The 24,535-nt window shown below is 53.1% G+C and overlaps 1 protein-coding gene across 1 annotated transcript; it reads left to right on the plus strand.

The window, feature by feature from the left end:
* Window positions 1-5,414: 5,414 nt before the first annotated feature.
* Window positions 5,415-19,724, plus strand: LOC144269248 (proteinase-activated receptor 4-like). Its single transcript, XM_077824766.1, has 2 exons — window positions 5,415-5,581; window positions 18,682-19,724. The coding sequence occupies exons 1-2, from the start codon at window positions 5,428-5,430 to the stop codon at window positions 19,722-19,724; spliced, it is 1,197 nt and encodes a 398-aa protein (XP_077680892.1). The 5' UTR covers window positions 5,415-5,427.
* The last annotated feature ends 4,811 nt before the right edge of the window (window positions 19,725-24,535 follow it).

A 24,535-nucleotide genomic window follows, 5' to 3' on the forward strand; every position in this document is an offset into this window, starting at 1 on the left:
GGCTGGCCAGGTAGCCAGCACAACTGTCCCCTGCTCCCCAGGCCCGTTGGTTATCCTGGCCAGCCTTAAAGGACTGAACAGCAGCTCTGGCCGTTCCAAAGCTGGTACACTCACAAGAAGCATGAGCGATGTCTTTCCTTGGGGGAGGGGCTCGAAGGCCCCTTGGGGGAGGGGAGATTGGGGGCAAGTGAGTCCGGGGGGGTGGTAGGACAGTGCTCTGGTGTGGAGGGGGCCCCCTGGAAGAGGCTGAGATTATCACCTGATAAACTGTTGCCATTTGGTGTCAAGGATCCAGGCCAATCCTGCACTTGCATCCATCATGCACTAGCTACAAAGCTGTGTCTTTCCTTGCTTTCCCTTGTCCTCTTCCTGCTCTGCCATCATAGAATCATAGAATATCAGGGTTGGAAGGGACCCCTGAAGGTCATCTAGTCCAACCCCCTGCTCGAAGCAGGACCAATTCCCAGTTAAATCATCCCAGCCAGGGTTTTGTCAAGCCTGACCTTAAAAACCTCTAAGGAAGGAGATTCTACCACCTCCCTAGGTAACGCATTCCAGTGTTTCACCACCCTCTTAGTGAAAAAGTTTTTCCTAATATCCAATCTAAACCTCCCCCACTGGAACTTGAGACCATTACTCCTCGTTCTGTCATCTGCTACCATTGAGAACAGTCTAGAGCCATCCTCTTTGGAACCCCCTTTCAGGTAGTTGAAAGCAGCTATCAAATCCCCCCTCATTCTTCTCTTCTGCAGACTAAACAATCCCAGCTCCCTCAGCCTCTCCTCATAAGTCATGTGTTCTAGACCCCTAATCATTTTTGTTGCCCTTCGCTGGACTCTCTCCAATTTATCCACATCCTTCTTGTAGTGTGGGGCCCAAAACTGGACACAGTACTCCAGATGAGGCCTCACCAATGTCGAATAGAGGGGAACGATCACGTCCCTCGATCTGCTCGCTATGCCCCTACTTATACATCCCAAAATGCCATTGGCCTTCTTGGCAACAAGGGCACACTGCTGACTCATATCCAGCTTCTCGTCCACTGTCACCCCTAGGTCCTTTTCCGCAGAACTGCTGCCTAGCCATTCGGTCCCTAGTCTGTAGCGATGCATTGGATTCTTCCATCCTAAGTGCAGGACCCTGCACTTATCCTTATTGAACCTCATCAGATTTCTTTTGGCCCAATCCTCCAATTTGTCTAGGTCCTTCTGTATCCTATCCCTCCCCTCCAGCGTATTTACCACTCCTCCCAGTTTAGTATCATCCGCAAATTTGCTGAGAGTGCAATCCACACCATCCTCCAGATCATTTATGAAGATATTGAACAACACCGGCCCCAGGACCGACCCCATCCCCATCTTCCCCTTCCCCTCTGCCTCCAGCTCCCTCTCTCTGTCTCATACCATTCCTATCTGAGGCATTGCCACCCATGTGTTCCCTCCTCGATTAGCCTCATTTCCTGCGACTCGTTAATATTGCCCGATCCACCATGCCCCTTCCCTTTGCTCCACCTTCTCCCCACAAGGAGCTTCCCTGCACCCGGGGACCTGACTGGGGATGGGGCTGAGGGTGATTCATGGGACAGGGACAGCCTGGGGTTTGGCCCACAGGAGCCAGGCTGGAGAAGAGGTGTGTGGTACATAGAGACGCCCAGATAAACCCTGGAGCGGAGCAGAGCAGATCAGGGTGAATAACTGAGGTTTTGGATTGGCGGCAATTCTGAAATATAGAAGAAAAACACTGGATTCAGCTCCAGCCAAATCTGAACTGGTTTGTGATTGTTAGTGAATCGAAAAAGCCATTTTTGGTCTGTTCGAGAGCTGGGATGTCCTGGGGTGGCACTGGGCATGTGGAGCTATTGGTTAGCCTGGCCCTGGGGGAGAGGGCTGGGGAGCAGGGCAGTTCTCAGTCCTGGGACTGAAACATTCCAAGCCCGCAAGCTGGGGGAGCTTTGGGGGACCTGTCACTGAGGGATGTCTGGGGCTGGGAGGCTCCTCGCCAGCTTTGAAGAGTAGCTGTGGCTCACTCGCCCCATGCAGCACCCATGGCCCGAGTGCTGTCCCTGCACCGTACACAGTTACAAGGCCTGGGGCCCCTTGCTGAATGGGGCAGTGTCAGCCCCTAGCACTGTGCCCTCACCTGCCGCTCCAGTGTAATCTGGCCCGTGGTTCTGAGCTACACAGGACAGTGACTAGTAGTGAGTATTAGTTAAATCCCCAGGGATGGGCATTTGCTCAGTTCTACATTTTCTGCTGTTACTTTAAACCAATCCATGGATCAACGCTGCTCTCCCCACTGTGCTCTAGCGACTTGCCCACTATGACCTTTCAGCGCTCAGGCACTTCCAGGCTCTTCTCACCTAAACAAGGTCAGAACTTTGTAGCTGGGCAAATCCCTCTTCTGACTCCTAGCCCAGAAACACAGCCTGACTTATCTCAATTCATCCAAGACTAGTCAGTCTCCCTTCAGGGGCAGGTTTCGGCTGGTTCTCTGGCTGGGCAAACAGGGATTTGCAGCTCTAGCATGGGAACTGTTTTGCAACATTAACCATGATGATCACACCCAGCATGTCAGCTGATGTGCTAGGCCCCAATCCTGTAGCCAGATCCAAGGGGGCAAACCCAATGGGTCTCTCATGGACACAGGTAGGGCTCCCACCTCTGAGGTGCAAAATATGGGCCTCGTGGGCTGATCCTGAGCCCATAACACTGGCCAGCTGGCAGTGGGCACTGAGCACCCGTCCAGCTTTCCTGGGACAGGTACCTCAAAAAATGGATGCTACTGAGAAAACCTGAACAGGTGGTAGCTCTACTGTGGTGTCCTGCTGCACAGATATGACCAAGGGATTGGGACCTGAGTGAGTTTATTGGTGGTTTAAATGACAGAGGCTGGGGCCCCCTGTTCCAGGCCCATTCTTAATCTCACCCCAGGCCCAGACTGACCTCCAGGAAAAGGTGTCATGGGGCCTCACTGCTTCTGAGCTCTGTCATGTTCTCCACCCCAGATCAGTTCTCTGAAGCATGGCACTAGCTCTGATGTTGCTAAGCCTGGCTCCTGCAACGTCCCTGCGGCGCCCTGTTCCACCAGCCCAGCTCTTCGGAACATTCTGAAAATAGAATTGGTTGAATAATGCAGAAAAGTCCTGAATAATTTATTCACCGAATAACAATATTATTCACCATCTCCATTATTCAGCCAGCTGCACAGGGCTAGAGCCCGGCTCAGGGCTTTTTGCTGTTCAGAAGGCGCCACACTGCAGGAACGGCTGCCCAGTCTGCCCCAGTCCTGCTGGGAGGCGGCGGGATTTCTGCTCTCTTTGCTGGTGCTTTATTGGTGTAAGATGGCTGCAGGTGAGAGAGGCCCTGGGCAACAGCACAGCAGCCTGGGCTGTTAGTTATGGCTTGGAATAAGGGGGTGAGATAGAAGCCACAGGGCACGGTCACTCTGCTGGCCTTTCTCTAGGGACCCATAAAGGGTGCACAGGGAGTTGGGCCAGTGGCTCCTTCTCCCTTTTTCCCATTGCTCGTTCCCCCTGCCCCCAGTATCTCATTGCAGCAAGCTGCATGGTTGGCTGGCCAAGGAAGGATGGGTGGGAGAAGGGAGTCATGACCAAGTTTTCCAAAGTGCTCAGCTCGCAGAGGAGGATGAGAGTGGCAGGGGCTGCTGGGGGTTGTGCTGCTTTGACAGCCTGCTGCTAAGGAGGTGCCTGTACTGGCCAGCTCTCAAGAAAGCTAAAGGCAGCAGGAGGTCGGGGGAGCTAGAGAGCAGACCAGGAAACTGCATGTAGAGGTGGGTTGTAGCGGCTGCAAGATTCACACTCGGTGCTGCAGCTTGCACACTTGGTGCTGCAGCTTGGTCCTGCTCTATTGGGTCCTCTCCATGCATCACTGGTACGTCCAGCAATGGGGCAAGTGGGGATGAGTTGGTCCATCCCTGCACCACGGCGCTTGGGGGGGATGCAGGAGGGGAGTTCCCCTTGCCGCAGCTGCTGCAGCTAAAGCAATGATGGGTGCTCCCACACCATTGCAGTGGCCTGAGTGAGTGGCAGCCGGCTCGGTGCAAGCCTCAGCGAGAGCTGGATGTCTTAGCAAGCAGCCACAGCATTTCTGGGAGCCTGCAGCACACTGTCCTACCCCGCCATGCATCCGATCCCTGCCCATCCTAGTCATTCCACGATGCACAGCTCTTTGGGAATCACCCATCTGTCACTGTGTCACTGGACCTTACAGTGTGTGCACCCTGTGGAAAAGTCCTCCTGGGTGTAAAGGAGAACAAGGAGTTTCCAGAGGCTTCCCCTTGGAAAAGGACCCAGTTCTCTATGAAATGCTCCAGATGTCTAGAGTAATTTCTACAGGCCCCTATTAAATGGCTAGAGAACCCAGTAGTTTAATCCTTATTCCAGCCTGTTGCTCTGTCCCACAAGGGCATGGGATGGGGAGAAGTCTTTGGCCAGCCAAAGAACTGTTTGTTCCTTTCAGCCCCAGTATCTGGTTGCTGGCTGTGGATGTTTCCAAGGGACCTGGGCCAGATTTTTTAAGTTGCCGAGAGGCACCGGCTGGGACTTTCCAAAGTGCCTTGGTGCAGCTAAATACCGTTACAAATATGTTACACTGCTGAGCTGTGATTCTGCTGCTTAGGGCCCAGGGCTGGCTCCCCAGGCTGACTACAGGGTATCTCGCAACCTGCTGGCTGCCATGTGTGCCTATGGCATGTCTATGTCTCTGGCTCTCCCTGGCAGGTGTAGGCATTTGAAGAAGCAGGAAAGTTTATTTGCAGCTGCAAAAAGGTACAGGGAGAATAGAATCTCAAATCCTGCACACAGAGCAGGAAGTTATACAGGCTTTTATACATTTTTTTTAAGCATACTTATTTAATAGCAAGCTGCCCTAAGTATCCATATAGCCAGCTAATTTAGTTACCAGCTAGTTTCCTTGTTTTTTGTATTATTTGTTAAACTATACATAAAGCTGCTTTATTTAGCATTGTTTTTTTATATTTGCCCTGTTTGGCCTTGTTTAGTTTCAGGCAGTTTGACTCTGCAACATATTGTTGCAGATTCTCAGCATAACTGCTGCGAGTGCCTCCAGGCAGGGGGGCCAAGGACACCTGGGCCTAGTGCGAGGGAGCTTCATCAACACTCGTGGTCTTCCATCCCCTTGAGTTACCTAGTGGCCATGCCCCAGTGTCCCCAACACTGTGGCTGGGAACATTTCAGGCCTCCTCTGTCAGCTCCTCAGGTGTGAGCGCCTGCCCTGGGCGTTCAAACGCAGAATCACAGAGACCCCGGCCTGCAAGGAAAGAGGAAGAGAAAGCGACAGAAAAGGAACCAGAGAGGGAGTTGTCTAGCGCCTGTGCCATCACTGGGACTCTCCCCGCAGGGGCCGCCCCCTCATCCAGCACTTTACAGAGCCTGACAATGCACCACGCATGTGCTGCACTCGCTGCCCCAGTTCAGATGAAGTCAAGCCTGCCTGGGTTGCAAACATGTTGTCCCTGCAGTCTGGGCCATACTCTGCAGCTCTCTGCACCTCACTTCTACTCACCTGCACCTGGCTGGGCTGGGCTGAGCAATGCCCCACAGGTAAGCGCCCTGCGAGGCTCCTTTGCTCCACATGGTGAGGAGGTTTTCCCCTCCCTCCCCCCCACTTCAAGCCATCCCAATGCCCATGGGGGTCTCCCCTCTTGGGCTCACTGCAGCGGGGGCAGGGAGCAACTCCGGGGAGGACTCTCTTAGCACTGGCTGGGTAGAATTGGACACGCTGTTTATAAGGCTGCATAAGGCAAGTGGGTTCTTCCTTCTCTCTGCCTAGGTGCCGAGCTGCCTGGTGGGTGAGGCCAGGGCCCCACAGGCCATCGGGATGAATGCATTGCCATGGCTTCCTGTTTGGTGCAAGAATTTCTTGCTTCCAGAGGCCTCAGCTGGACACCTGTCTGATGGGTGAGAGCCTGGCTATGAATCCCATGACCTGGGGGGGAATTCCCACCCATAGCCCAGGGCTTATAGTGCATTGGGTCCGAGCCCTCCTGTCCCCACTCTGACCGGCTGGCCAGCCGCTGTTTGTTGTCAGGATGTCAGGCCCGTGGGCTCTGTTATCACCGAGGACTGCTATTGCTGAGACGGTGGAGCAGGGATGTGCCTGCCCATTTGGAGCTGGGAGCATTTGGGGCAGGCTGTTTGTTCATCTCAGAGCAGCGGCTCTCAACCTTTCCAGACAACTGGACCCCTTTCAGTCTGATTTGTCTTGTGTACCCCAAGTTTCACCTCACTTAAAAACTACTTGCTTATAAAATCAGACATAAAAATGCAAAAGTGACTCAGCTCATTGTTACTGAACAACTTTCTCATTTTTACCATATAATTATAAAATAAATCAATTGGGATATAAATATTGTCCTTACAGTTGAGTGTACAGTATATAGAGCAGTATAAACAAGTCATTGTCTGTATGAAATTTTAGTTTGTACTGACTTCACTAGTGCTTTTTCTGCAGCCTGTTGTAAAACTAGGCAAATATCTAGATGAGTTGATGTACCCCCTGGAAGATCTCTGCATACCCCCAGGAGTGCACATACCACTGTTTTAGAGACAGTCAGACTGAGACTCCGCTGGGGTTGGGGGAGGAGGGATGGGGGCCATGAACTTCCTTCTTCTCAGCTGGTAGACTTTCCAAATGAAAAAGCCATGGGCTTGTGGGTTGGGCTCCCTTCCTTCACCTTGGCTGGGTAGAAATAACACCAAATGCCCCTGCTGGCCTGCAATGCTCCCTGCCTGGTCCGAGAGCCAAGGGGCAGGCTTGGGCGCAGGCCACAGGAAATCCATCCAGCTGGGTCTGAAACATGACCGAGGAACATTGCAGGCTGCTGTTTGGCTCCTACATCCATCTGCAGGGAGGTGGTGGAATCTCCTTCCTTAGAAGTTTTTAAGGTCAGGCTTGACAAAGCCCTGGCTGGGATGATTTAATTGGGTATGGGTCCTGCTTTTGAGCAGGGGGTTGGACTAGATGACCTCCTGAGGTCCCTTCCAACCCTGATATTCTATGATTCTATGCAGGCACCTAAAGGAGTGGTTTGATTTTCAAAGGTGCTGAGATCCCACTGGAGTCAACAGGAGTGGCTGGGGATTCGCTGCCTTTGAAAATCAGGCCATCTATTTAGGGCCATCTAAATATGGACCCAGGAGCCTGCCCGTAAGCCACCCATGTTGACAGTCTTATCTGAAGATTTTTGGTTTCCCCTGGTGCTTTATGCCCTCCTGTCTGCAACTCAGGTGAGCTCTCAACCTCCCTCCCTGGGAACCGCCCCTGCCCCACGCGCCTGAATTCCTGGGTTCAGCGGCTCCGTGCACTCGTAACATTCTTCCTGCTGTGGATGGTGGCAGGGCTGGATGCACAGTGCTTCACAGACATAAATGGGGCTGGTGCACTGGGCCCATGGTATCATATTCAGGAAGGGTGTTGTGGGTATCACAATCACAGCAGGTCGATGCATGGCCTCCCTGCATGACTACATCCTGGATGCGGCAGTGTCCAACGCTCTCCGCCACTCGGCCAGCTGTCATAGAATCCAATGGCTGTAAAGGAGGCTGGGGAGGACAGCTCAGCTTTATGGAGCACAGCGTGAGCAGCACTGTGCTCACGTGCATACCTTACAATGCTGTGCATTCTTTATGCCCGTGCCAGAGGGGATGTTACAAGTCGATACATTAAGCTCAGCCGCGTGGAGCCAGTTACTTGGCTCCATGCAGCTGAGCGTAATGCATTGACTTGTAACATCCCCTCTGGCACGGGCATAAAGAATGCACAAATGCATTAACCATCCAACCTGCACCCTCTGCTAGAAACCCAGTCAGCACTAATGCCTGCACCCTGGGAAAACTCTCTGCGTTTAGCAAGAGCAAACAGAAACCACAATCCCAACTGCTGTCTGCTGCTGCCTGCCGAGTCTCTCTCTCTCCTGAGTCCTGCAATCCTGCTGGGGCTGCAGTCACCCCTGTGCATGAGGGGACCTGCAGTCACCTCCCAGCTCTGCACACAGGTTGCTATCTCGGTTGGCTCAGGCACCATGGGAAATGTGGCTGTATCTCTGATGTCGCTATATCTGCCTCCCCGGGGCTGTTGGCTCAGCCCAGGTCCCGCTTTCCAGTGGGGCGGTTGGAGATGGCTTTCCTCGCTGTGTCAGCCCAGATAACACTCTGGTCGACCCTTGGCGTGGCAATCAGTGAATTGTGTGCTCAGTTCCTCTTTCCTCAGTTCCTTGTCGGCTGTTCCCCTGGACGTTTCCCACTGTTGCCGGCACAGAGTGCCCGAAGCAAGCAACAGCTGGGTTCGTTGCCCGGGGTGCGTCGCGCCAATGACCATAACGGGGTGGCGAAGCAGAGAGATTTATTTGGAGCTCCAAATAGGGCGCAGGGAGACTGAGCTGTCTCAAATCCTGCAGCAGCGCAGCAAATTCCAGTATACATTTTATACCTTTGCCTATTTCACTATACAAGCTTATGCAACCAATTACCTGTTGCCCCATACAATACCGTAGCCAATCAGCTAAAGCAGACAGTTGTGTTTTTCCTCAGTAGCATTGCCCAAGCCTTGCCCTATTTGTTACTGGTTTTTGCTAAACATTTCTGCCTTATCTATCTGTTTCCCAGGCTGAAGCTGGCCTTGGCTGGCGAGCCATGTGCAAACCTGTCTGTTTGTGCTAGCTTCCTCAGAGTTACGCAGGATCACAGAGGGTTCAAGGAGCAAAGGGGCCTTGGTTTATCCAGGCCTAGAGCAGGAGGGCTTCCTTGACTCATGGTCTTCCACCCTCCCGAGTTACCTAGTGTAGTGCCCAGTGTCACCAACACCATCACCCAGGCTGCTGCCAGTGCAGTCCGCTGAGGTATTCCACCCGGCCAGTGCAGCTCCTTGCCAAGCTCTGAGCAGCCGTGGTCAGGCTGCTGACTCAGGCTTTCCGCTGGGCTGTGCGGTTGAGTTCATGTGCTCCAACAGCCAGCCTTTGCTCAGACTCAGCCCGAGAGAGTTGGGCGCCATTATCAGTTTTCACTTGCAGCACTGGCCAGCTGGGGCTGTGTTAGTGTCTGCGAGAGGATCCAGCTCCCAAAAGCCTAGCCATCAGCTCTTACCGAGTAGTCTGGCCATTTTGCTACAGTTCAGGCCATTCTCACTTGGTCCAAGCTTGGGTTGCCATGTCACGTGTTATACATGGCTCCTTTGCTTGGCCTTTCACAAGGGCTCCAATTTCCAGTCCCCCTGTGGCCAGAATGGCACCTCTCAAGTGTTGCAGACACTCGTGTGTGCGACTCAGTCGCTAGCAGGGATCCCTGCCGAAGTCTGAGGCCTCAGAACTCTGCATATGCTGGATCTTGGCCCTTTGGGTGTGGCCTCCCCGATCCCTACCACTGTCAGCGCCATGGGCTTTCCCATCTAGCCGTCCTGCTGGAGCAGTTGCTTCAGGGCCGTGGGGCCTCATTTTGGCACTGATGCTATTGAATCTGTGTCAGGTGTGGCTCTGACACACAGGAATTCAGCAAAGCGACTTTGCCCAGCTTCTGCCCTGAAGGTTGCTAAGGCAGGAGTTCGGGCCCATCTTGTAGGGCACTTCTAGGCTGTGTGGTGCAGCCGCAGCAATGAAGTGTTAGGCTGATGGCAGGTGTTGAGTCTTTGCTGTCTGTGCAACATTAAGAAAGAGGAAGCCACGTGGGCACTGCTGATGACTGGTTTTAATAACCACATGCAAAGCAGGCCTAGTTATATATATATATACGTGCACTATTGCCCTGTTAAGATCTGGTGGCTTCTGCTATCGAGGACTGGAAGACTCACTGTCCAATACCCGTCCATTACACAAAGGTGTTCTGAAGATATTTTCTAGAAGGGCATGGTTCAAATTGACACTGACCACTTCTTGGACATGGCTGAATCTCTCATACTCTGCCACTTATCACAGATGGGGTCAGGTTCCCGGAGCAGCATGCTGTGTGGGGAACCCAGCCTCTGGACTCCTGTGTGTTTTAAGCCTCCTGAATCTGAACAGTGTCCAGGCACTGCCCCAGGCTTGGGGTCCCTCTAGAGTGACCAGATGAAACGGACAAAATATTGGGACACATGGGGGAAGCAAAAAAAAAAAAAAGCAGCCGGAGCATCGGAACGTCTGGTCACCCTAGGTCCCTCAGCATACTCAGGGTGCACACCATCGATCTAGCACCCCCTCCTGAGAGCTGGAGCCTACATGGTGCCCCTGAACTAGTACTGGCCCTTGGACTCACCCTGGAGCATAAACACGTGCTCTCCCAGAACTTCAGCGAAAGTGTGAACCTTCTGGGTTACGGTTAACTATCTCAGGGGTAGCACGGAACACACAGACACTTTGCACAGAGCTCCATAACACTGGTGCTCTTTACTAAATCACACACAAGAAATACACAGATTAGGGTTGTCGATTAATCACAGATAACTCACGTGGTTAAATCAAAAAAATTCATCATGATAAAAAAAATTCATTGCGATTAATTGCAATTTTAATCACACTGTTAATCAATAGAATACCAATTGAAATGTATTAAATATTTTGGATGCTTTTTCTACATTTTCAAATATATTGATTTCAGTTACAACACAGAATACAAAGTATATACTACTCACTTTATATTATTATTTTTGATTACAAATATTTGGACTCTAAAAATGATAAACAAAAGAAAGTATTTTTTCAGTTCACCTCATATAAGTACTGTAGTGCAATCTCTTTACCATGAAAATACAACTTACAAATGTAGACTTTTTTTTTGTTACATAACTGCACTCAAAAACAAATCAATGCAAAACTTTAGCGCCTACAAGTCCACTCAGTCCTACTTCTTGTTCAGCCAATTGCTAAGACAAACAAGTTTGTTTACATTTACAATGTTAATGCTGCCCACTTCTTATTTACAATGTCACGGGAAAGTGAGAACAGGTGTTCGCATGGGACTTTTGCAGCTGGCATTGCAAGGTACGTGCCAGATATGCTAAACATTCGTATGCCCCTTTATGCTTCGGCCACCATTCCAGGGGACATGTTTCTATGCTGATGATGCTCATTAAAAAAATAATGCGTTAATTAAATTTGTGACCAAACTCTTTGGGGGAGAATTGTATGTCTGCGGCTCTGTTTTACCCACATTCTGCATATATTTCATGTTATAGTAGTCTCAGATGACTCAGCACATGTTCATTTTAAGAACACTTTCGCTGCAGATTTAACAAAACGCAAAGCAGGTACCAATGTGAGATTTCTAAGCTATAGCACTTAACCGAAGGTTTAAAAATCTGAAGTGCCTTCCAAAATCTGAGAGGGATGAGGCGTGGAGCATGCTTTCAGAAGTCTTAAAAGATCAACTATCTGATGCGGAAACTACAGAACCCAAACCTTTTACTGGTGGCATCTGACTCAGATTATGAAAATGAACATGCATCGGTCCGCATTGCTTTGGATCGTTATCGAGCAGAACCCATCATCAGCATGGACGCTGATGGAATGATGAATGAAGCACAAAGGGACATATGAATCTTTAGCACATCTGGTATGTAAATATCTTGGGACACCAGCTGCAACAGTGCGAACGCCTATTCTCACTTTCAAGGGACACTGTGAACAAGATGACTGGAAAGTCCCGGATGACTGGAAAAAGGCTAATGTAGTGCCAATCTTTAAAAAAGGGAAGAAGGAGGATCCTGGGAACTACAGGCCAGTCAGCCTCACCTCAGTCCCTGGAAAAATCATGGAGCAGGTCCTCAAAGAATCAATCCTGATGCACTTGCATGAGAGGAAAGTGATCAGGAACAGCCAGCATGGATTCACCAAGGGAAGGTCATGCCTGACTAACCTAATCGCCTTTTATGATGAGATTACTGGTTCTGTGGATGAAGGGAAAGCAGTGGATGTATTGTTTCTTGACTTTAGCAAAGCTTTTGACACGGTCTCCCACAGTATTCTTGTCAGCAAGTTAAGGAAGTATGGGCTGGATGAATGCACTATAAGGTGGGTAGAAAGCTGGCTAGATTGTCGGGCTCAACGGGTAGTGATCAATGGCTCCATGTCTAGTTGGCAGCCGGTATCAAGTGGAGTGCCCCAAGGGTCGGTCCTGGGGCCGGTTTTGTTCAATATCTTCATAAATGATCTGGAGGATGGTGTGGATTGCACTCTCAGCAAATTTGCGGATGATACTAAACTGGGAGGAGTGGTAGATACACTGGAGGGGAGGGATAGGATACAGAAGGACCTAGACAAATTGGAGGATTGGGCCAAAAGAAATCTGATGAGGTTCAATAAGGATAAGTGCAGGGTCCTGCACTTAGGATGGAAGAATCCAATGCACCGCTACAGACTAGGGACCGAATGGCTAGGCAGCAGTTCTGCGGAAAAGGACCTAGGGGTGACAGTGGACGAGAAGCTGGATATGAGTCAGCAGTGTGCCCTTGTTGCCAAGAAGGCCAATGGCATTTTGGGATGTATAAGTAGGGGCATAGCGAGCAGATCGAGGGATGTGATCGTTCCCCTCTATTCGACATTGGTGAGGTCTCATCTGGAGTACTGTGTCCAGTTTTGGGCCCCACACTACAAGAAGGATGTGGATAAATTGGAGAGAGTCCAGCGAAGGGCAACAAAAATGATTAGGGGTCTAGAACACATGACTTATGAGGAGAGGCTGAGGGAGCTGGGATTGTTTAGCCTGCAGAAGAGAAGAATGAGGGGGGATTTGATAGCTGCTTTCAACTACCTGAAAGGGGGTTCCAAAGAGGATGGCTCTAGACTGTTCTCAATGGTAGCAGATGACAGAACGAGGAGTAATGGTCTCAAGTTCCAGTGCGGGAGGTTTAGATTGGATATTAGGAAAAACTTTTTCACTAAGAGGGTGGTGAAACACTGGAATGCGTTACCTAGGGAGGTGGTAGAATCTCCTTCCTTAGAGGTTTTTAAGGTCAGGCTTGACAAAGCCCTGGCTGGGATGATTTAACTGGGAATTGGTCCTGCTTCGAGCAGGGGGTTGGACTAGATGACCTTCAGGGGTCCCTTCCAACCCTGATATTCTATGATTCTATGATTCTATGATTCTAAGAAGCAGGCAGCTTTATCTCCTGCAAATGTAAACAAACTTGTTTGTCTGAACAACTGAACAAGAAGTAGGACTGAGCAGACTTATAGGCTCTAAAGTTTTACATTGTTTTATTTTTGAATGCAGTTATTTTTTGCAAATAATTCTACATTTTTAAGTTCAACTTTCATGATAAAGAGATTGCATTACAGTACTTGTATTAGGTGAATTGAAAATACTATTTCTTTTGTTTTTTATAGTGCAAATATTTGTAATCAAAAATAAATATAAAGTGAGCACTGTACACTTTATATTCTGTATAGTAATTGAAATCAGTCAATTTGAAAATGTAGAAAACATCCAAAATATTTAAATAAATTGTATTCTATTATTGTTTAATCGCACAATTAATCTCTATTAATTTTTTTAATTGTTTGACAGCCCTAACACAGATCCATACAAAATAAACCCTACCTGCATTTCCCCCCATTCAGCTCCTTGGGAGGCCATCGTCAGGTAGATGGGTCCCACCACAACATCGAGCTTCCCTCATCTTAAACTGGTGAAAAATGAGCACAGAGAGAGGGACACACGCACACCAGCTTCTGCCCTTCTAGTCCTGCAGTCACCAGCAGGTGACTTTGTTGCCAGACAACCGCTCCCCTGACAGACCAGTTCTCCAAGGTAAAATCCAGCCTTTTGTCCAAGGGGCTTCCTTTTACAATGGAGTTCCATCAAGATTTAATGCCCCTCTGCTGTCCTAGGAGGAGGCGATACCAGATCATAAAGGCTACACAGAGCCCAGGGGGCATTCCTGATTAAGTTGTACAGGTTGGTTTCCAAAATCACTCCAACACTACAGCAAGTAGACCATGTCAACATGGTTTTGAACAAAAAAATCCTAGCTGGATTTTATCGGAACTCCAAGAGACCAGGTCCATTTGGCTAGAAGTTTTCTGTGGAAAAATGATGCCACTGTCCAGACAAAACATTTGAGTATTTTGTGTTTCATGTTGATGTTTGGAAACTGAAACACAACAACAAAAATGGTTTCCAATTTGGTTTGAGTATTTTGGGGACTTCCACTTGTAAAAGGGGTGTTTGCCAGATTTGTGCCTAGTTCCTGCTCCTGTGCATCTCAGTGATTTGTAGTTTCTGCATTGGCATCAGGACTGGGTGGTGAGTACTTGTCTCTGTTTGATAGCTTTGTCATGTGCTTTGCAGACCAAGACACTGTCTGGGAGTGGCACACATTGGTGGGCAAACTGGAACAGGTTGCTGTCAATCTTCAGCGCCCCCTTATGGCAAAACCAGGCAACACAGCAACTCTGCCTCATTTTCCCTATTCCTTTGATGTACCAATTACCATCTAGCCTGCTTGTTTGGGTCTTTGATGTCACCTCAGCCCTCTGGCCAGGTTGTTGCTAGTCCTTTCCTCTTTTGGGATGGTAAACAGTCCACAATGTCAGGAGGCCAGATGCCCTAGATGAGGGGCTCACAGTCCCTGGCCTCTTTGGGCCTGGCTTGCTTTTTCAAGGCTTTAACAACCCAGGTGTAAGGGCCTGGGACGTAGGCAATCTGGCCTAGCACTCAAAGCTGGGGTGGTGGCCACACATCAAGGATGGCATTGAGGCTTCAGTCAGCAAGCAGGGACTGGATTAATCACTAGAGCCATGATCCATAGGCAAGTGTCAGGTTCAGGTAGGGGTGGAGAGCTGAGGTAGCCAGGCTGGGGTCAGAGACAGTGATCAGGAAGCCAGGCGCAGTCTGGAGTCACAGCTGACCAGAAGTCTGTGTTTCTATCCAGACAACTTCCTGGGCCAACCTCCAGGCTTAAATAGTGAGCATGGGCCAACCAGAAACCTGTAGGGTGCTCTCACTCAGGACCCTTTGGGCAGTACTTCCTGTGGTGCCTAATCTTCCTGTGGCACTCAGCATGGCCTCCTGGTAGTGACGTGGAAACGTCAGCCAGTCCAATCTCGGTCTCCCGCCCTACTTCCTTGCAAATGGCTGAACTATTTTGGCTGCAACTTTCCTCCCAAAGTTCAGCCTGAGGCAGGCACCCTGCGTGGACAATTTCAGCCCAAGTGGGTAAGTAAAGCTGTAGGGAACTGAAAACAGGGCCCTGTAACAGGAAGTGCTGGGCAACCTTAATAACAGGTGGTGCTACCAGCCTAGTTCACCCTGTGAAAAGTCCACTGCTATTTTCCTATGTATATTTCCCCTTAACTTCACCCCATTGCTCCTAGTCGGACCCCCCTTCTGCCTGCTCTGCCCTTGGCGTGCTCCCACTCAGATCCCTATGGCTGGGGAGTGCGGCCCTGCTTAGCCATTGCTTCTTCGCCAAGCTAGGCTTTCTTCTGTCTTTACCAGGGAGGGCTGAGCTGCGTTGCACATACCCTGGGTGAGGGGTAGGGGCAGAAGGCATGCTGCTGTAACACACATCAAACTCCAGTAGTGGGCTCTGTGGGCCCGGGATTCTTGCTCAGTCCTGCTAGAACGAACACCTGCAATCAGAGCAGCAAGAGATTCAGGGTCTGTCTGGAGCAGGGCTCAGATGGAATTGTCTCAAACACAGTTTAATGTGCAACTCAGTAGTCTACTACCATGAGCCCTGTGGTTAAAGTGCTCTGCTCCCAGCGGTCAAGGACTACCACACAGAATACCAACAAACTGCAGCTAATTTCCTGTAACAGCGTCTGTCTGGTACTTTGAACCAGGCTCTAGTTAAGCATTAGCTGTTCTTGAACCTTTAAAGCATAAACTCCGCGCAGACACCTGTAACACACAGCAGAGCGCTAGGCTCCTCCTCAGAACAGGGCTGAGACTAACTGCCCCTGGACCACAGCAACCCCAGCCACCCAGGCAGGGTGTGTCCCGACATCCCAGCCTCTGGGGAGCACAGGCTGTGTGTGTCTGGCTGGGTGTTCTGGGAGGGTGGAGGGCCAGCAAGTTGAGACACTGTGAAAACCTCAGTGAGCAGTGGAAGCTCACAGCATGCCCCTGGTGCATCTGCCACTTTGCAGTGTGTCCGGGCTGCTGCTGCTGGCAGCATCCTTTGATCTAGGAGATTTTCAACTGAGTCCTTGGGCTTCTCCCCACAGCTCTGGCAGCTCTCAGGGGAAGGGCTGTCAGAGGCTCGGGACCTTCCTTCTTTTTGAATATGGTTCCTAACACCTAATCTGGAGCCTGGCCGGCTCAGCCCTGGGGATGGAGGCCATGCTGGGCCAGTCCACCTGGCCCTGACCTGATGACAGGAGTCATTGGAGGAAGCCCTGGCCCTGCCATCCTCTGCCTGCAACTGGCTTCTCACTCCAGGAATGACCTGGGGGAGGTGATGGATTCTTTGGGGCCTAGTGTGCAGGAATCAGCTCACCAGCGTGGGAGGGCTCTGGGCAGTGGGGGGATGGGGAGGGGAACAGCAGGGGCTATCAGTTCTGGTCACTTCTTACACATCCGCCCCGGGGCTCCAGTGACAGCCTCTGGGAGCCTGGGATTCAAAGGCAAGGCCATGTGCTCTCAGTGCCTGTACAGCAGGGCTCATGGCTGGGCCTGGAGAGCACATCCATGCCACTCATTCCTCCCCCACCTGGGCCATAAGCAGGGGCAGGATGCTCTGTGGCTCTCCCATGGCTGCCCTGCACAGTGCCCCCTGCAGGAGGCAACTATAACACAGACAGGGGGCCCAGCGTGTCCTCTGGGAAGTGCCCCCAAGATGGGGCATTGCCTGGGTCTGCCCTCCAAACACCCCAGCCCGCTCCCAAATGGGGTCCTCCTGGCTTAGTCCACGGGGCTCACCCCTACAGCAGCCCCCTTCTTTCCCTGCGCTCCCAGCACTCTGTGTGCTCGCGGCCTCACTGACATGGGTAAGACTGGGGAGACCCTGCTGCGAGCAGCCAAGAGCAGGGGCTGAGCCCTGACAGCATCTCCTCCCTTCCCCTCCCATGCCTTGGGGTTGTGTGCCATCCCTGCCCCCGTATACACGACCTTCCCCTGCCTTCCCCCTCTCATACCCAATGTTTCTCTGCCATCTCCTTAGGGGGTGCTCCTGTCCCATTTCACACTGACCCCATCTCCCCCCACCTCTCCCTCACCATGTGCTGTGCTGTGCATGTCCTAGTGCTGCTTCCTCTTTCCCGGCCCCCACACCTGCTCGCCCTGCTCCCCCCAACCTGACTGCGCCAGGCTCCGCAGCTGCAGGCCATGCAGACCCGCCCTCTTCACCACCCGCTTGCCTACCTCAGCTCCGCCCTGGCTGCCTGGCCCTGCTCCTATTCCAAGTCCACCTCAGCGCTTCCCTCTGGTTCCCCCACACCGAGCGCCCCTCCTCCACATGCTTATGCTGCCTTCCGAGTGGCAGGGTGACACTGGCAGCTCCTCAGGGTGGGCACCCTGCCTGGTAATGCAATCCTGCCCCTCAGCTGGAGCAAGAGCCATCCCCTACCCCCAACAAACATCTGCCCCCCCAAGAAGTTGCTCCCTCCCTCCCCATTGAGCTGCCAAGGGAGGAGGGGTGTGATCAGTGTGGTATGCTACCGGTACTTGGTATCTCTTTGGCCAGAGCTGAGCGATGGGTCTGGGGCGGCTCCCGCTGGGCTGCACTGGGGATAATCCCGGGGGTGAAAGGGCTCCAGGCAGAGCCCAGCCTGGTATTCCAGTGCCTGGGAATCCCGCTCAGTCCAGAGCCAAGGCAGGTGAGCTCAGATTTGTCAGTGGGAGAGCCGAACTCTGAGGCTACACAGAGCTCTTCCTCAGCTGGTAAAGGGGCTCAGGCCAGGGTAAGGCAACCCAGCTCCCTCACTTGGGGTGAAAAATCCACCCCCCTGAGCCTCGAGTGAACCGGACCTCCCCCCATGTGGACAGCACTCTGGGGACAGAATCCTTCCAGCGCCTGCCTGGTGTGGGATTAATGACAACACTGGGAGGACCCGCGCCAGTGGCTACACTGAAGCACTGCAGCGCAGTAGCTGTGCCCCAGTAGCGGTTTGAGTGTAGACGTAGCCTCGGAGTGTCACAGCTGAACACTGGGTGGAGAGGTCATTAATGGGTATTGCAAGGGCCCATGCCAGGTGATGGGGCCTGCAAACACCTCTGGCTCCGGGTACCTTTCCCAGCCCTGAAGGAGAGCTGTGTGTGGCTCAAAGCTTGTCTCTCTTCCCATCAGCAGTTGGTCCAGTGAAAGCTGTTCCCTCCCCCACCTTGTCTCTCTAGCATCCTGGGACCCACCTAGCTACTGTTGCAAATCCCCAACCATAGTCACTGGGACCCAGCGTTGTGCTAGAACACTGCCCTCTGATGGCTACTTACAGTCATGGGAAGGCCGGTCTGTGGCTTACACACAGGAGTCAGATCCAGGACTCCTGGGTTTTTATCCTGCCTCTGCCTCTGACTGGCTTCATGGCCTTGGGAGCCTTCTTGCCTTGGGTACCCTTCTGCAGAATGGGGATACCCATGGGTCTGAGTTCCCCCTGCCTGCACAGTGCCCCAAGCAGGGGCTGGGCAGAGCGTTGGTGATCTGTAGGCCTGGCGTCGGGGGGCGGCAGGCTGTGCCCAGGCTCCTGGCCTGCAGACTGTAGGAATGCCCTTACCCTTCTATCTTGGCCCTGCAGCACCCAGGCAAACCAAAGGCCGAGCCATGATCCGCATCTCAACCTGCGAGGAGGCCGGCAGGAACACCACATTCTCTGGCTCCTGGCTGGAGTCTCACCTCCGCAGCCCAGTGACCACGCTGGTCCTCCCCACGCTCTACTCCACGGTGCTGCTGATCGGGCTGCCAGCCAATACCCTGGCTTTCTGGGTGTTGGCCACCAAGACCAAGAAATGCTCCTCCACCATCTTCCTGCTCAACCTGGCCGGTGCTGACCTGCTCTTCACCCTCCTGCTGCCCTTCAAGATCTCCTACCATCTGCTGGGCAACAACTGGCTCCTTGGGGACTATGCATGCCGTGCTTTGATCACCCTCTTCTATGGGAACATGTACGGCTCCATCCTCTTGCTCACCTGCATCAGCCTCGACCGCTACGTCTCGCTGGTGCACCCCTTCCTGTGGAGGGGCTCCTCGCATGTCTGGCAGGCAGTGGGAGTCTGTGTGGGTGTCTGGCTGGCCGTGGGGCTGGGTTTGAGCCCGCTGCTGCGCTACCACCATTCCCAGCCCGTCCTAGAGTTGAACATCACCACCTGCCACGACATCCTCGACCCGGACACAGAGCACGAGCTGGCCTACTACTTCCCTGCACTGGTGGTGGTGGGCTTCGCCGTGCCCTTCGTGCTCATCACCTTCTCCTACGGCTGGGTGCTGGGGTGGCTGCTCCTCAAGGGGCAGCACTATGGCCACGTGGTACGCCTCCTGGCCCTGGTGCTGCTGGTCTTCGCCCTGTGCTTCACGCCCAGCAATGTGCTGCTCTTTTTCCACTACCTGCAGTCCCAGCCCGAGTGGCACAACCGCACCTACACCTGGTATGTGCTGGCCCTGGCCGCCAGCGCCTTCAACAACTGCATCGACCCCTTCATCTACTTCTACGTCTCTCGAGACTTCCGGGCCCGGCTCCGGGCTAGGCCCTGCTGCTGGAGGGGGAATGACAAGTCCTCCTCAGGCAGGGCCTCTGAGAAGTTTATGCTGCCCCAGAGGTCCAGCGAGCAGTACCAGCGCTAGGCCACGGCCCTGGGGAGCCCTCAGGCAGTGGGAGGGGACTGGGAAACTGCTTTCTGTTTTCACCACCACTGCCCATGGGGCAACCAAGCGTTTGGAAATGGCTTGCTCCGCAGCTCTGCCCCCAGTGCTTCCTTTGTGACGCAGGGCCCACACCTCGCTCTGCCCCAGCTCTGGGTGAGCTGCACAGAGGGCACCTCCAGCCATGCTACGGGCGCTATCTCAGGAGAGGGAGACAGGGACCAGGAGTAGCACTGACGCTGCCTTCCTCTGGGTCCTTGGCTGAGTCCCTTCTCCTTTAAGCGGTGCAGCCCTACCCCATGGGGCTCGGTACCTAATGCACATCAGCCCATCAGTATCCTCAGGCTCTGCACACTCCAGTGAGCTGGACTCACCAGCTGCAGTAGGGTCCCCGTGGTCTCTGGGGGCACACACTGCAAACCGGCAGCATCCTGGACATCCAGATGTGGCTAGGGTCAGGGGTGCCCATGCACACATGGGCCCCAGTTACTGAGTCTGGAACTCAGCTCCACACTGGCTGCTCCCCGCCCCCCCGTCATGTGTCAATGTGGTGCCATGTTGTATTGACTGTGTGGAGCTGCGCTGAGTCGCGGCCAGGGGCACGTGGCCAGCTTGGCAGAGGGGCTGCTGGCCCCAGTTCAGCCTGTTTGGAATCAAGGGGGTAAAATATTCACTGCTGCGATGCTCAGTAGTGGGGTCGTGTTTGCGCTGTCATTAGGTTTCAGAATCCACCCCTATTCAGATGAGGAGGCAGTTCCTCCCACTGGGAGCTGTCTCAGGCTGGCTGCAGACTCAGGCAGACTCCCTGCATCGGCAATACTGGGGTCATGGTTTCGAGGTAACTGCACCCTTGCAAACAGGAGGCTGAGATCCCAGTACAGGTGTCTGCACTGTGGGCCCCGCTCCCGGCCGTGTCCATTAGACTAAAGGCAAAGTGATTTTACCCTCACTGTTTTCTGCGTCCTCGTGTGTCTCATGTACAATCCCCAGCTAGCACCTGTCCCCCCCTGAGTGAGCCTGGGATAGGGGGAGTTCTTCCTTGGGAGGCTGTCCCTCCCTCACCGCAGGGTGCTCTCAGCTCAGCCCCAGTGTGACCCTGAGACTCCCCCAGGGCTGACCCACACCCACACCTTGACACCAGCTCCATGCCAGTAACTCAGTGACCCACTGCAGCCTGGAGCACCCCCAGTGCTGGAGCACAAACCTCGCTGTGACTCTCCTCTCAGCTCTGGCCCTCGGCTCCTGAAGGGACCCTCAACCCCCCGGATATGCCCAGGGTCCCAGATGGGAGTGCACCCACTGGGGCTCCTGCCATGACCGCCATTTCCCTGCTGCGGCCCCGAGGCCCCCGCTGTGCCCCTTTTCAACATCAGTGTCAGCCCCCAGCCCTCTCCCTTCCCCCAGGGCTCCCTGCAGGGTGAGCACTGTCCCATGATGTGGCTCCCAGCTCCCCCCCGCCCCCACGATCTCCAGCAGGTGGCCAGGGGCCGCTTTCCTGCTGACAGCTGTGTCATCTCAGCCGCTGCCCGTCATAGAAAGCCGAGCACAGGCTTGAGAGCCAGCACAGTGCTGCTTCCCTCAGAGAAACCCCCTTCCTGCGGAGGCATCCCCTCCCTGGGGCTGCCTAGCACTGCAGTAACCGCCAGCCTCCTGCCAGGGCAGCAGCATTCCCAGACATGACTCCCCCCATGCCTCGGCAGGGTTGCTGTGTGCATGTCCGTCTATCTGTCCAGTGGGCTCTGATTTCTCCCAAAGTAGCAGGCATCCACCCCTTTCCTGGCAGGAAGGGCCAGGAATGGCCCACACTCGGCTATGGGCAGATGCAGGGCCTGAGTATGTGAGCCCCCAGAGCAATACAAAGGCTGTCTTGGCAGTGCATGGACCCTATGTCTGAGGATGCTGTTTGGAGCCATTTCTGTGCTATGAGGAGACCGAACTCCCACTGGGGGAGAAAGGCCTGGAAGTTGGCCAGTCGTTCAGAGTCCATGGTGAGAAGCATGACTTTCCCTGAAGGGCAAAAGAGCAGATGCTCTTCAGTGCTGCATTGCCCCAGCAGGTGTCCTGTGTCCTGCCTGTTTCAGCCCGGCCCTTCTGGAGCTATGGTTGCTCCCTGACCCGGCCTGTGCTCAGGGGTGCAGGGACAGAGTACAGGCACAACTCCGGCAGCACTCTGGGAACCCCACGGTCCTGGGCTCCTGCGTCCATGTGCTGCAGCCTCATCACAACTGCCAGAACAGGGGCTGCAGGCAGCTTCTCCTTCCTGCTCAGCCTGGGCCGGGCTTAACCCCTCAGGGCTCTGGCAGAAGGTGTCACTGAGGGCAGAGGCTGGGGAGGTGCCTAGGGAACCCCCACCATACACTGCAGCCCCTGTGCACCAGAGCAGCTCCTTCCCCTGCACCATTGCCCCAGGAGGGGAGCTTGCCGCGCAGCCAAGGGCCTGCACTCGCCCAGCCTCCTGTCCTTCCAGCTGCATGGCATCTCCCAGCGCGTCACAGCCGGCTTAACGCTCGGGGCCAAGTCAGGCTCCTAACCACACAGACAGACACAGTGCTGAGTGCCCACAGCTCAGGCCTTGGCAGCAGGGCTATTGGGGAGCACAATGCCCGGGCAGCCGACAGCTCATACCTCCCCCAGCGCGGTCTGTGGTGAGCGCTGGGGCCAGGCAAACACCCCCAACCCTCTGCTGCTCACCACATGTGGGCCCCAATGCCTTTCTGGCTCCCGCACCCCCCGCTCCCTCCCAGCTCACCACACACCCTGGCGCCCATGCACCAGTCACAGCCTTCCAGCTGCCTCTGCCTGTCATGCCTCACAGCTTGGCCCAGGCCCATGTTATGCAGCTCAGCCCATGTTGTGGCTCACATGCCCTGGTCACGCTTGTGCTGCTCAGCTCCCATTAGTCGAACCCTTTGCCTGCAAAAAGAGTCTTTATTTGCACTGCAGGTGGAGGGAATGAGTATAAATATCCAGGAACAGGACCGGGGGTCTATCCTCCAGCCTGGTCCTGCCCCGGGCAGCATGTACACGGTCTATACTGACACTATAGACACATGCAGAGTTGTGCTGGGCCATGGCATAGCACAGGTCAGCAGGGAGGACTCTTCACTGCCTGGCTGCTCTCTCACCTTGGCTACTGCCCCTAATTCCTCCTCAAGCCCCTCTTCTCAGAAGAGGTGATACCAGTCAGCTCTGTGTTCTTGGGGAACCAGGGTGCAGTATCCAGCCTGTCTGACTCATGAAAGACACCCCCAAACACCAGTCTCTGCTTGAACCAAAACCGATCAGAGAAAAGGCTTACAGAGAGCAGTGAAAGGCATTGGGAGACACACCCAGACCCCTCCTGACAAGGGTGACAAGATTAAGACATCTCCATTAGCATTCAAAATAAAGAACAGGGACAACACCCCTAGCCTCATCTGCATGAAAGATGGGACAGGGAGACATCTCCATTTGCATACAGAATGGAGAACAGAGAACCACACTGAATTCTGGGACCAGAAAAGCAGGGAAGCACTGCATCATGGGGGAATCTCTGCTCCAGATATTAATGAACCTATGCCTGCACACACCCAGCTCAGCAGTTATCAGACCAATTCTAGTAATGAATCCTTGATTGATATCCAAAATACTGAAGCAGCCTAGTTGCACTGTGAGCTCCCTGGAAGAAAACACCACCCATAGTCAAGAGTGATCAGCTCCTAAACCCTTGCGTCATCAGTTTACCCGTAAACAAATCTAGTGTTCTCCCTTGAACCATTGTATTTTCTCTACAAAAACCCTTACCTATGCCCAAGTAAGTGTTCTGATGCATGGACCCAAACTCTGTATCAGTTTCACTGGGATTCCATCTCCTGACTGATCATGCTGGGAGCTCTGCCTGTCTCCAGCACTCAGGACCCTGAGCTACCACCATCACCTGGGAACCCTGACCAGTTAAAGCTCTGTGGAGTGGGTGTGGTCCCTCCCTCCCTTCTCTCTGTTTCCTTTTCTACCTCAGGTATTAACCTTTAATAATGTAACTGTTATGTTGGTTTAGGTTCTCCTTGTGTAGTTATCACTATTATTCAATAAATAACTTTTATGGTTAAGTTGGTTGCTTCTCTCTCTCTCTCTGAACTTTACTCTTGTGTTTTTAGCTTCCCCCATTTACTCTGCAGCAACACTTGTTTTACCTAAAGATCCCTGCAGTGCCCAAAATACTGTGAAGTTTGCTCATCAAGTGGGTTACTACCAGTACAATTGTGATGTGAAAGTAGGGATAGAGACATGTTAAACCTGTGGCACATAAGGGTGGCACCTGAAAGTGCTGCTTTGCCCAGCCTATTGAGACCAGAGGCACATAAGGATGACAGCTTGAAAGTGCTGCTTGACCCAGCCCATTGAGTACAGGGACATGTAAGGGGGTCAGCTTGAGAGTGCTGATTGACCCAGTCCGCTCAGACTTGCTCTGTTAGTGTGGGTGTGTGTGCATGCGTGTTCATCTGGTTCTAGGGCTAGAAGAACCCAGTCCTGGGGAACCTAGGTTCTGCAGGATAGCTCCATTGGGAGGGGACTTGCAGAAGGAAGGAGTAGAGCTCCATATGAACACACAAGTGACATAAGCAGTACATTAATAGAATTACAGAATCCCCTCCCCGAAGAGTAACCCTAATAAATGAGCATACCCCAAAGTAATGGGCATATCTGTAACAGAGGCCCCAATGCTGCTGGGCCCTTCCGAGGGGCACTGCCTCCACCAGCCGGACCTGGGCTCTAGCTACGCAGCAAGAATTGGGATCTTCTTCCATCTCCCC

Source organism: Eretmochelys imbricata, chromosome 8 (assembly GCF_965152235.1).
Source record: "Eretmochelys imbricata isolate rEreImb1 chromosome 8, rEreImb1.hap1, whole genome shotgun sequence".
NCBI classification, from domain to species: Eukaryota; Metazoa; Chordata; order Testudines; family Cheloniidae; genus Eretmochelys; species Eretmochelys imbricata.